The sequence below is a fragment of the Porites lutea genome, chromosome 9 (genome assembly GCF_958299795.1).
Source record: "Porites lutea chromosome 9, jaPorLute2.1, whole genome shotgun sequence".
Classification (NCBI taxonomy): domain Eukaryota; kingdom Metazoa; phylum Cnidaria; class Anthozoa; order Scleractinia; family Poritidae; genus Porites; species Porites lutea.
The window spans coordinates 16,043,273-16,059,767 of NC_133209.1; the positions used below are offsets into that span (position 1 = coordinate 16,043,273).

The 16,495-nt window shown below is 39.1% G+C and overlaps 1 protein-coding gene across 1 annotated transcript; it reads left to right on the forward strand.

Annotated features, from left to right (window-relative positions):
* The first annotated feature begins 19 nt into the window (after nt 1-19).
* On the forward strand, nt 20-7,584 carry LOC140947778 (E3 ubiquitin-protein ligase RBX1). Its single transcript, XM_073396969.1, has 6 exons — nt 20-147; nt 239-266; nt 382-432; nt 5,034-5,104; nt 6,584-6,669; nt 7,415-7,584. Exons 1-6 carry the CDS (start codon nt 58-60, stop codon nt 7,425-7,427), a joined length of 339 nt encoding a protein of 112 aa, XP_073253070.1. The 5' UTR covers nt 20-57; the 3' UTR covers nt 7,428-7,584.
* The last annotated feature ends 8,911 nt before the right edge of the window (nt 7,585-16,495 follow it).

The window sequence follows — 16,495 nt, forward strand, 5'->3', positions numbered from 1 at the left end:
AGGCGAGGATGCCTTGTCTGCGCTTGCGCAAAAAAAGTTTTTCTGTAATCAGCGAAAATGGCGGAAGCCGAAGGAATGGATGTAGATCCTCCCGCACTTCCATCAACTTCTTCGGGCTCTGCGAAGAAAAGATTCGAAGTAAAAAAGGTACGCACATTCTGCCATCACTTATGTTGATTACAAGCTACTTTTTGAAGGTTCTACTCGACCTAACTCTCTATTTTTCGCTTTTTTACAGTGGAACGCCGTGGCTTTATGGGCATGGGGTAAGCCTGAATTTTTGCAAAATGCGGCATGGGTTTTGGCGGTGCATTCGCATACTATTGATAAAGGATTTCAGCATTTTTTAAACATTAATCTTTCTTGGTCTTTTTACATTAGATATTGTCGTCGACAACTGCGCCATCTGTCGGAATCACATCATGGATTTGTGTAAGCTTAATTAGTTCTTACATATTTGGCGTAATCAAATGATAATTTTGATTAGAGGGCCGAGTTGTTCAAAGCTGGGTTAAGATAACCCAGGGTTAGTGCGAGATTTGAACTCAGATTTGAAAGGTTAAAAAGCAGTTCAGTCTTAATTCTTTTGGTCTACAAGTTGATGATCGGAAGCTCTAAAAATAACAGAGAAAATTATCCGAGAAAATGCTTTTAAACACAAGAAAAAGAAATGCGGGCTAAATTTAACCCTGGGTTAGGTGCTAATCAGCCTTTGAACAACCGGGCCCTGGAGTGTAGTTGGTAATCAGAATTCATGTCATTGACTCTCCACGTTTTTTCACTTCTTTAGCTGTAGCATAAGTTCATTAAAAGTCTTTGTTGTGTGTTGATTATAATCTTGCTAAACACCACTACATTTAAACCACCTAGCAAATGAAGCTGCTCAATTGCATCTACAGTTGACTCCCAATAACTCGAACCTTCAAGGGAAATGGAAAAACGTTTGAATCATCGGGAGTTCGAGTTATCGGAAGTTCATGGCGAATAACCAGAAATATGGAAATAAAGCATTGGGATGGGGAAGGAATGCAAGTATCACACTAGCCTGCGTGGCAGGCGCAAAAAGGGGAAGGGGAGGGGGAGAGAGAAAGGGAAAAGGGAAGGGAGCGCCTGCTCTAAAAGCCTATGTTTTTGCATAACGTCCACCAATTTTCTAGTAATCCGATTACGCTTACTGTCAATCAAGTGTCGCTACACTCGCCAATCAGACCGCAAGGCGGAACCCTGTGGTTACGCGGAAATTTATAGGATTTGACGGGAACTCACGTTGCATAAATATTTATCGAAGCGACAAATTCTCACTTCTGGACAACCAGAAATTTAACGTGGAAATGTTATTTTAAGAATTTCGATCTGCCACATGGGTATTTATGTTCAAGTTCAAAGCTCAAAGACAGAACGGCTGTACCGTTCTCGCCACAACAAAGTACAACAAAAGTTGCTCTTGCAAAAGCAACCAAGCACAAAGCCAACCCGGCAACTGATGAGGTTCATGGGGAGAACCGAAACCATGGTCTTGCCTGATCCCAAACTGTGGCAATAACAAAACAGTTTAAAGACTGTGAAGCTTATTCAAAGCTATTACTAAGGGAGGAACTACGCGCTCCAGTCAAAAGACTCACACTATCTTTACAAAAACACTAAGCTGGAGTTTACTGAGTCAATTCAATTCTCCATAGTAAGTTTATGTAGCTTCAGTTTAAGCTGCAGTTCACTCTTATAATTTTGGATCTGTAAGTCACTATCCGTGATAATGTAACATTCTGCAAAGAAAACTGACGAGCTGGGCCCAGCGTGATACAGCATTGCAGAAAAACATTACACACACGGACTAAAGAAAATCGCTTAATTATTCAGATCCAGAAGGCACCTTGGAGAAAATTGGAACCCCTATTCAGCCGTAATAAAAAAGCTTTGCGCTTGCATCAGAGGGCAAATCCTGCCGACCAGAAAACAATAACTACAGTCAACCAATATGTATGTCATGACCTCTCAGTGTGAAACATGCGGCTAAAATAGCATTTGCTCAGTATAAAATGCAGAACCTTCCAGAGCATAATCTACCCAGCAGATAAAAACAACTTTATTGGAATAAGCTGCATTTTGGCATGAGGTAAAAGTTGTGTAGGCCTACCACCCCCTTTTATTGCTGTAATTACCATTTAGCTCGTAGTTCTTCACACGTACAAACATTTGGTAAATTAAACTCTTGCCGTATCCAGTCGGCAAAACCGCCAAGACATCTCTGTCGGCTAAAAGAGCCCTTACTGCTGATTCTTGCTCTGGTTTTAAAACAATTTCTCTACCGCTAGATAAATTCACATCTCTCAAAGCACTCTCTACGACATCCACGTCTACGGCCGCCATCTCGACTGTTTGTTGAAATGTGAATCGCGCATTTCAATATGTTACTCATTACGGCTCAGCCAATCAGGAATTTGCGGACGCCAGCGTCCGCAGATATGAACAAAAGGGGGTTCTTAGAGCAGGCGTCCCCTCCCCCTCTCCCCAATCCCCCTCCCCTTTTTCCCTTCCTCCCTATCCCCTACCTCCTACCCCTTTCAACGCCTGCTACGCAGGCTAGTATCACACACTCATCGTGATCACTTCAAGATATTGATATTTTGGAAAGGAATAAAAAGATTACATGGTTTGTTTTGAAATAAATTCAATGTCTCTGACTGCAGGATAATTTTATTTTGGACTAATGCATCAGTCAATTCCCACTGCGCCCAGCCCCCCCGGGCTGACCCCCGGGCATTAGCATTTTTTTTGCCTTGGATGGCAAATTCCCGAGGGTGGGGACTCTTGAGCTGTCAAATCCCCCGGAGTGGGGACGAAAAAAGAGGGCAAATGCCCCGTCCTCCGTCAACACTGCAACAATTTTCATTGATCGCACAGTAAAATAGTGCCATTTTGAGCATTTTAATGTGCGATTTTTAGTTTCAATTGACATCTTCCTTTGTAATAGTGCTAGGATTCTAATTAAGACTTCATGCCGCGACGATATGCACCAGTTTAAGTTTAATGGTGTTTGATTACATAGTTTGATCAAGTTTGACTGGTTCAGTAATCTGTCTCATACAATATTAGTTTTTAGAGGGAACTCAGTTGAATGAGTTCTACAGAGTTCAATCCCCAAATATTTGATTGCCTACATCAGGCTCATTCGAACCAGTGGTGGGTGACTTTCTGCAAATACAGTGCAGCTCAGAAATAACCGTCCAAAAATTTGCGTGCGAAACAAGTGTGCTCACAAAATATCCCCAGTTGTGGGAAGTGGCTACAAATGTAAGAACCTTGGCCAACACACTTTGACTTATAAACATTCACAGAAAATATTTCCTATACCATGTAAAGAGTTGAAAGAGCCAGTGATGTTTAGTACTAAGATATAAACTTTTCCAACAGCGATACCCAAGGTTCGATGTGCAGAATGTCTGGTGCCTTGATAAACATCTGTCATTATGATTGGAAAAAATGTGTAGCTTAAACGAACAAAAGTTGTCTTTTAAAGTCATTTGATTTGCCTCCCTCAAAGTTTGAGCCACTGGGCGGCTTTCAGTTCTCTTCTCTAAAACTGATAGTGAAAAACCAATGTGACTTATTTCAGAAATCTGTTCAGAAATATGTTCGATTACTGCATGGATGGTATTTTATTTTTAAAACAATGAAATGAACCACTAATGAAGAAGTGAACAGGCTAAGCTATTCACTGCAAATCCAAAACAGTCCACCAACAATATAGACCCAAGACTTGACGCTCGGCGTCTTATTCTTTTTGAGTCACTGTTGAGGCACAAGTACAGTGCAGGCTAGAACTAACCAAACAATGCAGATCATGTGAAACTGATGCAATGGACACGTCAGCTCAGACAAGGAAAGCGTCAGCGCTGACGAGCATCTGCATCAGCTCAGATGCGTCAGGAAGGAATACCTTTTTCTTTTGTTATTCACTGTGACAGCTTATCTCCACTGTAATCAAAATTTATGTGTATCAGGTTTTTACACTTTTGAGTGTATTTTGTTAGAATACTTCAGAGAATTGTCTCGACACCAAATCAAACGGTTCGTTTGTGTGGTTTATTAGAAGAAAAATTTTAGCATGTGCCGATCCGTCAGTATGAGTCTTGTTGGCTTTTTTATGACTGCACACATCACACCTCTATTGACAAAGAAATAGCTCATACATACTAAAAGTGTTAGTGTGCACTGACACATTTCAGAGAAGACGTGTATGCTCATCAGCTCAGATGCATGGACGCATCTGGCCTGATGCATTGGACTCATATTGGTTCACTTTGTTCTGGCCTGCACTGTATTTAGACCCATGACTTGATGTGCATGTTACATAGAAAAGATTAATTTTTACATTCTCTACATACACAGTATCAGGAGCATCCCCATATACTACTTTGACATAACTGTGCCATGTTTGGTTTTAATAAGCAAAGGTTTAGTTATACAAAAACAAGTAAAAAACAACGCAGGTAAAAAAACGATGTTTGGGTGTCATCTTGACGCCATTTTCAAGTTCAAAATGCTTGCTGGTAAACTGTCAAAAAAGTTTTTCTGGCTAATGATGAGTATTTATGAAATACGCAAAAGTCATGCAAAAAGTTTTGCTCGAATTGAGTCTGACTGGACATTTAGAGAATGTGTCTTCTTCCGTCGGCAAACATTATAAGGACGAACACTCTACTGTCCCGAAAGATCTTGACAAACAGTTCTCTGTCCTTAAGAAGTGCATTAACAAGTTTGATCGTTTAGTGCACGAAATATTGCTCTTTAAGAAACTAACACCTTTTCTACATGTCCAATCAGACTCAATTCAAGCAAGACTTTCTGCCTGACTTTTGCATTTTTCATATATGCCAATCATCTGCCAGAAAAACTTTTTTGACAGTTTTTCAGCAAGCATTTTGAACTTGAAAGTGTTGTCAAGATGACACCAAAACGTTGTTCTTTCTTGCCCCCGTTGTTTTTACATGTTTTGTTTCGTTTTTGTTTATCAATAACATTGTATTTATCAGGTATAGAATGTCAAGCTAATCAGGCCTCAGCAACAAGTGAAGAATGCACAGTAGCATGGGGTGTCTGTAACGTAAGTACAGTGTGTTTGTTTTTTTGATATTCTGTAGAAGAAAACTTACATGAATGTGTAAGTTGTGACTATTTGTGGTTAATGAAGCGCCTTGACATGGTTAGTCTCCCTTAAATGGTTTCTTAGTCACTTGTCAACTTTCCAACTTCATAGATACAAAGGAAACTGCCTTTACGTCGACCACACACACAGTCATTTTGAGTTTATCCTAGTTTATATAATTATGTAAAATAATTCCAGACAATTCAAGATTTTGCTGATCCCAGTCCCATTTTGATTTATGACGGGGAAACTAGATTTAGACAGTTGGAAGATTGGGATTGTGCAGAAATGATCGCTCATCACAATCACCAACAGTGCAAAAATAAGTTTTCATAATGGTGGGAAGTGGTCAGCAACCATTGCAGAAAATTAATCTGGAACATGTTGGGAAAATAGAAATGCTCTCAGTTCTCTGGATTCGTACCCAATAATCCCAGATGGTTTGGGGATATCTGCCAATTTGAGTTGGACCAGAAACAAAAAAATCACTGATTGCCCAGGATTTTCCCAACATGTGAAAACCAGGTGGCTTTTAAAACCAATACATTGTACCTTTTTTTGAATTGGAAGCAACTCACTGCCGTAAAAGCCATTGAAGATGCAGTGCAATACATCAAAATGTAAGTGGCAGGAGATTTAGCCTAAACTGCTAAGGGATATTTCAGAAATGTCAAGGGACAAGTCATTCAACTTCAGAGCAAGGTTTTGAGCAATTATTAGGGAGTTTAAGATACCACGACGGCGACGCCGGCCAAAACCTCTCTTAAAAAGTGACTTCTCGATCTATGAAACTTTAACGCGATTATCCCAATTCGGTCACTATATTTTATGTAGGCGAACTCTCCTTGAGATGAATTCTTAACAAAAATATCCAGGTATACTCAGAGGAAGAGAGATTCGTCGTCGTATGTTCATGTTGTCGATAAAACGTGAAATTAGGCAATTTTCGTCGTAGTCGCGCAGTGACGGCAAAGAAATGTACAAAAAAGGGTGATGCATGTGCAGAGTTGTTGTTTTGCTAATCTTAACCAATTGCTTTTTGTTGTCTCGTTGCCGTCGCCGTAGTGGCATCTTAAACTCCCTATTAAAAGTGCTTCTAAAACTAAAAAGTACCTTATAAAGAATAGCCCGGGCAAATTGGTTGATTGAAAATGCCTTGATCATGATTACTTGTATTGCATAGGACGTTAAAACAAACAGCAACTTAGACTGTAAGTTTTTTTTTCTTCATGACAGTAGTGATAGTGTGTTTAGTGCAAATTCCCGTAAAGTGGACGACACCTACATGTATCTCTGATTCTGCTCATTGCCACTTACAGCAGATCCTGTTACACTCACCTATTCTGTTTCCTTACTGGGAATTCCAGTGAAAAGTTCTTACTTTCACTACTCATGGAGATAGCAACTAAGAAGGGTGTCTGTTTCTTGTTCCTGCAGCATGCTTTCCACTTTCACTGCATATCTCGATGGCTGAAAACTCGTCAAGTATGCCCACTAGACAATAGAGAGTGGGAATTCCAAAAGTAAGTAAAAATCAACAATCTTAACATTTGCTTCAGAATGCTTTCTGAAAAAAAAAAATTTATTATTCAACTGAAAGCTTTCAGAGCAGTACCTCCTTGTGCCTTTTTTGTTGTCGTTTAAAGTTAGATGGTATTATCTACTGGACAGTATTCTTTCCAGACCGTGGCATTGCGGCATTGCTGCACTTTTTCAGGAAATGCTGCACTATAATTAGCCCAAGGGGTCCCAAGGGTGCAAAGAAGGAAAAAACTATTAGAAAACGTTCGTCAACTTACATACACATTCCTACATTTCCTTATAATATAGGCCAATGTTTTAATTGGTTATGGCATCTTCAAAAAAAACACCTATCATTTACTTTAACTCAGACCTGTGAAAATGTTGAGTTAACTGTATCTAAGACTTGTGACCCGCTTTTCTCCCTCATGACCCCCTTTTAGCTTCTCTATGGGTCCTGTGGACCCAGGTGTAGAAAATCCTGGTAAGAGAACACTGACTGGATTAATCCCTATATATCCAATGTATCACTTATCCCCTGGATAATGATTAATCAGCTGGATAGCCACTAGCTGTATCCAACTTTTGAAAACGAGGGCATGGGTGCCTCTTGCTTCTCAGCTTGTGTCAATGTGTTGCCGTGGTTGTTGTTTTCGTTTCCAACATTTTCTTGAAGGGATATGTAAATTTATTATTAATTTTAAATCTGTGAATTTAAAAAAATATGATTTTGAATTATTCTTTCAGGTATGGCCGTTGATGGGAAAACAGTATTCATTGTTGTTATTTGTGTCCCATTTCCTTTCTAGATTTATGTAAAAATGTCGTAAACGCACTTAGTTGAACTTGTAAAGATACACTTTAAGACCGTTCTTTTCCATAAACAATCCAATAAAAGTTTGTTTCCTTTTTCTCAAGTCTAAGCCCTTTTAATCGTTTTGGATGTCACTGACTGAGAAATAAGTTCAAGCTGAAAAAGGGGTTACAAGGCTTGTGGCAAATTGAGTTAGATATTTTAAGCATCAGGCTTTTCCGTGAATGTGCGCGTCCAAGGGTCGTCTGAAATTCAGGCTATCCTAAAACATCGACTGCAGGATTCACCCTTTTTGTGTCCTTTAAAATGAGCTCTATTTCTAATGATTTCGCGTTTAGAGTGAATCAGTACAACTTTATTTCAGTTCCCTTGACAAAGGTAAGAAATTGTAAGGTACCATTTGATTGAATGTGATTTCATTTGCCCTAGCGACTTCGTAGAGGTTCCGAACAAAGCAAGCGCTGTTACTGTGTTTCATAGTTTACGCTTGAGGTAAAGTTCCGTCGGAGAGCGTGAAGTGGCAAAAGGTTCCATAATGCCCGTCTCCCTGCTCCGCTCATGTAAGTCTGCGTTTACCAATAAATCCAACTACATTTTAAAACAATTCAAAATTGCGAGTTTCCGTTGGGATCGCAATCTGGACGACATCCGCAGGGGATTGCTCATACTCGATCTTTGAATTCTAAATCCGTTTTCAACCTCATTCGCAGGGTTGTCTGTCTTGTCTTCAAAAAAGAGAGAACCCTGGGAACGAGCTTGCCCTATTCATCATTTTCACATAGACCACAATGCACCTTGTTTACTGTCCCCCCCCCCTCTCCCCGCCCCCCGATCAATGTAGCTCAACATTGGATCAAACAAGATCGTGATCAGTTGAAAAAGATAAGATATGTTACTTATCCCAATTGAAACACTTAGATATGAACGCGATTGTCTTAGGGAATCACGTGAGGCGCACCTCATTCTTAAAGCCAAAACCATCGAGCCTCTGGGAATGAACAAACGTGGCGAACAATAATCATTGTGTAATCTTTCTCTTTTTTTCGGTTATTTTTCTTAGCAGCCACACCTTACCACGTCATACCATGTAACTTCCTTTTGTTATTTTTCAGTGGTATATATTCTGTATATTCGTGGTTTTTCCTAATAAACCTGATGAAGACTGGTATTGGCCAGTGGAAATATTGTATACCTCAGCCTTTTTCACGTTGTTTGATCAGTCTTTGCAGTAGTCTTTTTTAACTTAATTCTATTTTGAAACAATGGTTATGCAAAATTTTGGGGGATAAACAAGGTACATTATGGCCTATGTGAAGATGGTGACTATACTTTCTTGTTCGTGTGGAGACAGACCACGAACACATTTCCCTGCCGTGGGAGGTCATCTGAATGGATGAATGTTTTCTAAGTGTACTCCCAGTATGAACTGAATATTCCACTCACTGAACAGTGAAAGGACCACTTGAACAAACAGCAGCAATCTGTACCCTGATCTTGGTGATAAGGAGATTAAGATCGGCTATTAAGTAACCCTCATCGTGGCATGCCAAAAAGATTTAATCAATCATTCTTTAGGAAGAGAGTACTTTCAGAAGAAATATAGCGTATAAACAAGACTTTGACTCAAAGCAATCACAGCTATTGGTTTCACTTGAACTTTAGGAGTGGCTTTGCGCATGCGTAATTCTTTAAGAGCTTCTTTCTTGTTTACTTTCTCAAGTGCATGAAACATTTTTTAATGCAATATTTTTTTTAATGCGTCAAACTGACCGCTTTATAAGAACTGTATTATCACAACCACTAAGACATCAGCAAGATTATTTTTTTAAATATATATTTCTAGCAGTTTTTCAAACGTCCCACAATCATCGTACCGAAAAAAAGTTATAAGAATTCCTTGTTAAATTAGTGGCGTTTTTCGAGGATGACCTGCGTGGAAAAGGTCGGTGTCGCTACGGCGACCCAAATTTTTGGATGGGACTGAAAAGTCCCCCAAAACTGCAACAGCATAGAACGTTTTCCGTCAAGTCCTGTTATAATTTCTTCTTTCTTTCTTTACTTATACTTTTTTTGCAGTTAGTCGGGCCTTTAATACTGGGGTAATGGACTCTACTATTGACGGTTTTGATATTTTGGTCTTTTATGGATAACGGTTAATTTCTCCCCATTACGATTAACAGACCTCTGGGAAGAAAAATCTATCTTTTGAAAAATTTCAAAAGTTTCCATCAGCTTAGACCTTTGAGGGACCTCTCCGGCCCTTTCCGGATTTCCAAACAATGGCTTATATTGACATGCACACTGCATGAAAAATCACTGCAAAATCTTTTTTTAAGGTTAACTTTTTCTAACCATTAGCGGTAAAAATTTTCTCTTTTTATGCGCCTAACGACTAATTTTTTTGCTGCTTTACGGCTAACAGGGGGCTTGTGTGGCCGAGCGGTTAACACCTCGAACTCCGGATCCGGAGGTCCGAGGGTTCAAGCCACTCCAGTCGCGTTGTTTCCTTAGACAAGGAACTTTGTTCCACTTTGTCTCTCTTCACCCGTGTATAAATGGGTACCGGCGACTTACTGCTGCCTGGGGCTTAACCCTGCGATAGACTAGCATCCCGTTCAGGGGGAAGTAGCGCTACTCATAGGTTTGCTTCATGCTACGGAAACCGGCAATAAGCTCCGGCCGTGTGGGCCTTGGGCTCGTGTGCACATTTACCCCCTTTTACCTACGGCTAACGTTCAACCTTTCGAGACTGTTAACAAGTCCCTTAAAGTCGCCAAAGCATTCGTACCAGTATAGCTACTCTTGTCGGTTTTGTACCGTCGTTGATTTGTTACGTGCCTAAGAAAACTAGAAAAGATAAGAATAATCTGATTTCTGTTAACTGCCTGTCAGGGAAGTTAAAGCGGGTCTATCAGTTCGACGTACTCCACTTCCTTTCTTGTAACCCTGCCCTTTTTCCCCCAAAAGTTCGGCTGAAACAATTCAGTAACGCGCATTTCAGTAGCGTCACGACTGTCTTATATTTCAGATTAAGTTGAAAATCCAGGCCACGGTAATGACTTTGCTAAGTGTGTATTTAGCAAAATGAAACCATGCACGTCTTCAAGAAACTTGGTTGTTGCTAAGTTTTTAAATCTATCGGCTCGATATCAACAATATGAAGCTAATCACTTGTTTTTCTTTTAAAAAGGTCACAGCTTCCTTGTACCATGTTTTAAGTTTCATCCCAATGACCTCTACGTTTGTTAATGCAGTTATGAGACACTTACAAGGATACCAAAAGGATTAAAACAGATTAAAACCGATTGAATGCACTAAAACTTATGATATTTTCTCTTTGTTTTTTTTATTATTATTAAAGTAGTAAAAAAGAGAACTCACGCTATTTCAGTTACATTTATAATTTGGTTTTTTATCATGGCAGAAATAATTTTCAGAAATACCCTTCAAAATCATAGATTGTTATTTTTTGGAGCAGCTCTTGTCCCCTAGCCTTGCGCGTGGTTTAATATTCCAATCACAAGTTTTTCCTGTGATATCTTAATCAGTAACACGAAAACCTTCTTTGCAGATTTTAGCTTTGGAAGAAGATGCCTCATCACCACTAAAATAGCTTACTGAATGTCATAGGATGCAAGCAAAATCTTTCACTCGAGAGCCGGGGCTATGATTGGTCAACAGAATATTCCGAATATACTGTCTATCAGCATAACTACTATTTGCATCAATCTACCCATGCGTATCTCAAACGATTCAAGTTGCGATTATCGCTGAAACATTGTTTTCTGGAACGCTTTTTTGGTTCAGATTCTATCCTTCAGCAAACACGCCACAAGTTTCCAGCAATGTCGTAAGTTTGGTATTCTTATCTTTTACAGTGTAGACTGAAAATTTGCTCTTTATAAACTATAATATTTAACTTTTCCAGTTGCTAAATTCATATTTTTCGCGTTCTCGATCATACATAAGTCGTATTTTCACTAGCTTCCGCATCGATAAATAATTTAACTTCCCGTCATCAATACAAACGATCAAAATATTGGACCTAACTCTCGTCGATCATAGTTTATCCAATGTTTATTATTTATGCCAAACAAATTAACTTCCTGTATACGTATGCGGATGATTAAAAAACGAATAGTAGAAATCGAAAATGAGAAAGATTTATTTTTAACCCTCACTGGGGCATCTCGGAGACAACTTTCGCAGCGGACATTCTCTTTAAATACCGGAACAAAAATTAATGTAACTAATTGTTAAGTTTAAGTACTTCCCATTTCATTCTTAAAATAGATAGATCCACGTGGCCGTTAAGGAAATACTGTTAATTTTGGATTTAGATTACGGAATTCATTATTTCGAATTCCAAGTTTTTGTAGTTCGTTTTTCTATGATCTATAACTTCCTTGTTTATTCTTTCTGAGCCCTTCTTCCTAATTAGCTTTAACCGATGCAAAGAATTATTTTCCTAGCCCTTATAAAAATTTTTTTGATAAACCTGCCGTCAACGTATTTAGGCGATTTAAAATCACCACTTCCCTTGAACGAAGGAGTTTTTTAACGAGGTGTCCAACCCTTTGCGTCAAATTTCCGATCCAAGATTTAAATTATATCTTGTTATTGTTTTTCAGAATGGTGGTAAACAAAAGGCATGAATTCCTTCTTTCTTTTCTTTTTTTATTTTTCCGTCTATAACCAATGAGTTTTTGAGAAAGGATATCGAGCCCACCCCGATCACCAACACCAATTACATGCTAATAGTGATCACTGTAGATTATATTCACAATTTTGGACTTAACCAAGGTATTTTCGGACGTATTTTATAAAAGCCTTTTCCGAAACAATTGCTGGATTCTCTTCGTTATCATTTCCCGTATACTGTTACAGCGGCTATGTCACGGCAGTCCAGTTCATTTTGTTTTATTTTGCCAATTACTCGCCCTCGACCGCTACGGAACTGAAAGTAGGCAAAGAAATCACATGTAAATGACAAAATCAGAGATTAGAGAGAAACAAATATGTCCCCTGAGCATTATTTTTGAAGCTGCAAACAGCAGAGCTAAACTTTGAAAAACTGTTAGGCTGAACAGTTTTCAAAAACCCTAATTTCAATCCGTTTCAATCTTCTTCAGTTTTGCCCATCCGTGGCAGCTGTTGTATCTGTTGCGTTATTTTAGCCTTCCTTTAACATTTTAAGCGGTTAGTTTTATGTTTCTTTTAATTTAACGAGCATTTTGCAATAACCTAATTTGGCTGAATTTCGTGACACAGCTCCTTTAATCAACACTGATGAATGCCATTTTCCGCCTACTCAGCTATTTCAGTCATTTTCAGAAAGGATTAAACGGGCTTTCATGCCGCCGGGCCGGTGCGTCCCCTTACCACCAGCAATACAAGAACACTGAACGGTCTTTTATTTGCCGATCTACTTGATTGCGTCTAATTCAAATTCTAGAAAAGTTTTCTGCAATTCTGACTGCCGCTCAGGCAGTTTATCCAGTCTCGCTAAAAAGGTTTCAGTTTCGCTGAGGCGAAGGAATATGATGAAGGGAAACAAAGCAAGATAAGGTGCACTGTCAGTTTTTCATGACATATATATGATGTCACTGAGATGACATAGAATGACAGCAATAGATGAATTTTGCGCTCTATCTAATCCAGAATATTGAATTGCTTAAAAGCCGCAGGTTTTCGATACGGAAAATCCCCTCTATAGCGCCATCTTACACCATATTCATCAACATATAGTACACTAGTAATAATTGCAAATTAGGGTAGTGCGTTTGATGGGGAGGCCGAGGAGGGGTGGGATGGTGGGTAGTAAGTGGTAGTGGTAAGGGGGTGCAAAACCTGATGGGCTTGTGATATTGGGAAATCAAAATCAAACACTTTTATCAACACGAATATCACCAGCTGTCTTTATTAGTGTTATTGTTTATCCTCCCACTTTACAATTTACTTGGCTTAACCTCTACGTAAAGTACATGTAAGTAACAACAGGTCAAACACTGACTATGACCCTCAGGATATTCCTTTGCACTCTAGGATGGTCAATAAGAGTGGCTAAAAACTGGGATACAGAAAAATTATAGCTATCTGAAAAGTTTAACAGCCGAATATCACTTTAAACCCTTGCTGCGTGACACTAGGCTAACACGACTCACCTCAGTTCAACGCACCCGGAATTAGTGAGATGAAAAGGTCTACGTTTCACTGTTCAATGTCTTGTATATTTTTCAAAAATGGTGACAAACAAAAGCAAATACAACGCTGGAAATAGCTTTTGAAAGCGAAAAGATGTAATTTGTCATAGAATTAAATATGGTCGATCTAAGCTGATCTTGCTTGAATCCATAAAAACAAATACAGTGTGCAGAACGCATTGTTAACATAATATCTACACATCCGATTATCTTAGAATGGAAATTTTCCTATATAAAAAAACTTAATTGAAAACTGCGAGAAAAACTATAAAACAAATCTGTGAACGAGTGTCACAAAATAGATACCAACTCCCGGGTGAGAAAAACTGAACACATGAGATCGACGCAAAATGTGCCAGGCCGGTCCAAGATGGCGTCCAAACCAGGGCGGATAAAGGTAGGGCGGTGAAACGAGCGCGTCCGAGCAAAAAGGTGTGATGCAGTGGACTGGGACTCTGCTTAGAAATGTCGCTTGTTTTCGACTTCGGTCAGGGCTTGCGATGTGGTTTGTACATGAAACACTGTCGCTGAATTATGGCAACTTGATTTGTTTTCTTGCACTTCTTCCTCGTTACTTTGTGCTGGTACGCTGTCTCCGAGAGGCAAATGTTGCTATTTTTTGCGGGAGGTTTAGTTGAATTGGAGTAGACAAACATCTCTTTCAAAGGGTTTCTTTTGTTACTTCCATGACTCTACCACTGAATTATATTTTCGTTCTGCTACTCGCCAATGTCGATGTTATTCCAAAACAAAAACAGCTAAGTACTGTCTAAAACACGAAGGAAAATGTCATCCATGTCATCCATGGCAAAACTAAAAGACAGCAGATCGTGTTTCATAACTAGATGACGTATATTTTGCTGAATGCGTGCAGCTCGTGCAAGGTGAAATTATGCTAATTTCAATCACCATCATCCTTCTTTTTAATTTTGAAAAAAACATCTCATACGTCTTTCTTTTTCTTCGAAACTTCAAAATTAGTTTCCCCTCAGTTTTCACTGTTTACCTTGTTTTGTTTTAGAGAGAAAAACGGAGGAAAAACCTTACAACTAACCTCAATAAATTTTGTTTACATGCGGTTGCCGGATTTGCAACGCATTGCGCGAATCGCCATGGCGCGTTGCACCCGAGAAGCAAAGTTTGAAGAAGTACAACGCCACTATATCAATATATATCAATCTAATTTTTTGTTATGTTATACAAAATTTATCCCTCTTTAACATATGTAAAAATTGAGGTTAAGAAGTGTTAAGCTTTTGCAAACGAAACGGCCAAAGACGATTAGGTGATATTTAGTGGAAGGAGGAGGTATTCAACACTTTCGAATTAAACTCAAATTTTGGCATTATACGATCAACAAGTTTAACTTATAGACGTACAGACACAAACATATGAAACTGTTTATTGATAATATTATGAAACGAATTTATCTTTTTAACATTGTACCCTGAAATTACAGAAAGAAAATAGGATTTCCGGTTCGCAAAAAGAAAAATTTCGCCGGCCTTCAAGCGCACCGGAAGCGCGGAAAGAGCGCTCGTGCCAGTCCTACTCCGCATCACACATTAAATGAAGAGCGGAGCGCTCGTTTCACCGCCCAACCTTTATCCGCCCTGGTCCAAACCGTGAAATCGCCGTGCCATGCAGAACGGTTACCACTTCATGTACGGTACACAAATGGTAAGCGTCCTCCTTCGTCGAACCGAAATATATCATTTCTTCATCATCATCACCATTATTATCACTTTAAATTATTATTGTTATTATCATTACTATTACTGTTATATTACACTTTTTCTTTTTTTGTTTTCTTTTTTCTACTTAAGTAAACTTTTAGTCTTACACTGAAAGAAGCTAAAAGAAACAGTAGAATAACGATAAAAGGGAAACTTAACCCTTCAACTCGATAAAACCATGAAAACGAAGAGATGTTTTTCGCAAAAAGATAAGTAAGGGTTTTTCCCTGAGATCTTAGGGACCCTAGACAAGAGCGACGTCGACCTCAAAGGCGGCTATCAAAATGGTCATACATATACATAGTTCATTCGCGTTTTTCACAATTTATTGTGGTTCATCTGTAGAAAGGAAATTTTGTTGTGTCGTGTTCATATATCATTCTCTTCGGATCATGGCTTTTCAGTTAAAATATTTCATTTTCGAATTTTCGAGTTGAAAGCGAAGAGTCGGACTTCATTGTCACCAGCTGCACTTTCTGGACGTGAATGAGCTACATTCCCGGTCATAATTGTTGAAACGCTTGCGAATTTTTTCTTCCCTCCCCGTTCAATGTTGATTTCGAAAACGTTTATGCCTCAGCAAACGCGCGTGAAACCAACATTGCGGGAAGGGGCAGAAAGCAGTACGTGTGTTCATGAAACGACTATGTTCATGTCGTGCATGTTTTCCGGAAGTGTTCCAACAAATTATTACCGGGATTGAAGGTCCCTGAAAATTCAGTTCTAGAATGCTTCGCCTACATTTGGCACATTGAACACGTGACTTGGTTGATTTACCGGAGTTATCGACAACTCAATAGTATATTCTCGCTCCAAACACATAAGTCGCGACCAAAGGAAAACTAGCTCTGTAGAGGAGAATGTGACAGACAAGAAAATGATATGGGTTTTGAAGATGAGCAAATGGTTCTTGTAGCCTCTGAGATTGCGGTAGCTGAGGTCAGACATTTTTCTGTAACGTTTGGTCCTAGTGACACTGCTTTCGAAGACCACGTGAGCGAAAAAAAGACAGGCTCTAGGGGGCGACGAGTACTAGTTTTAGAGAAATGTAACTGAGCATGCGTGCATTTCCGTT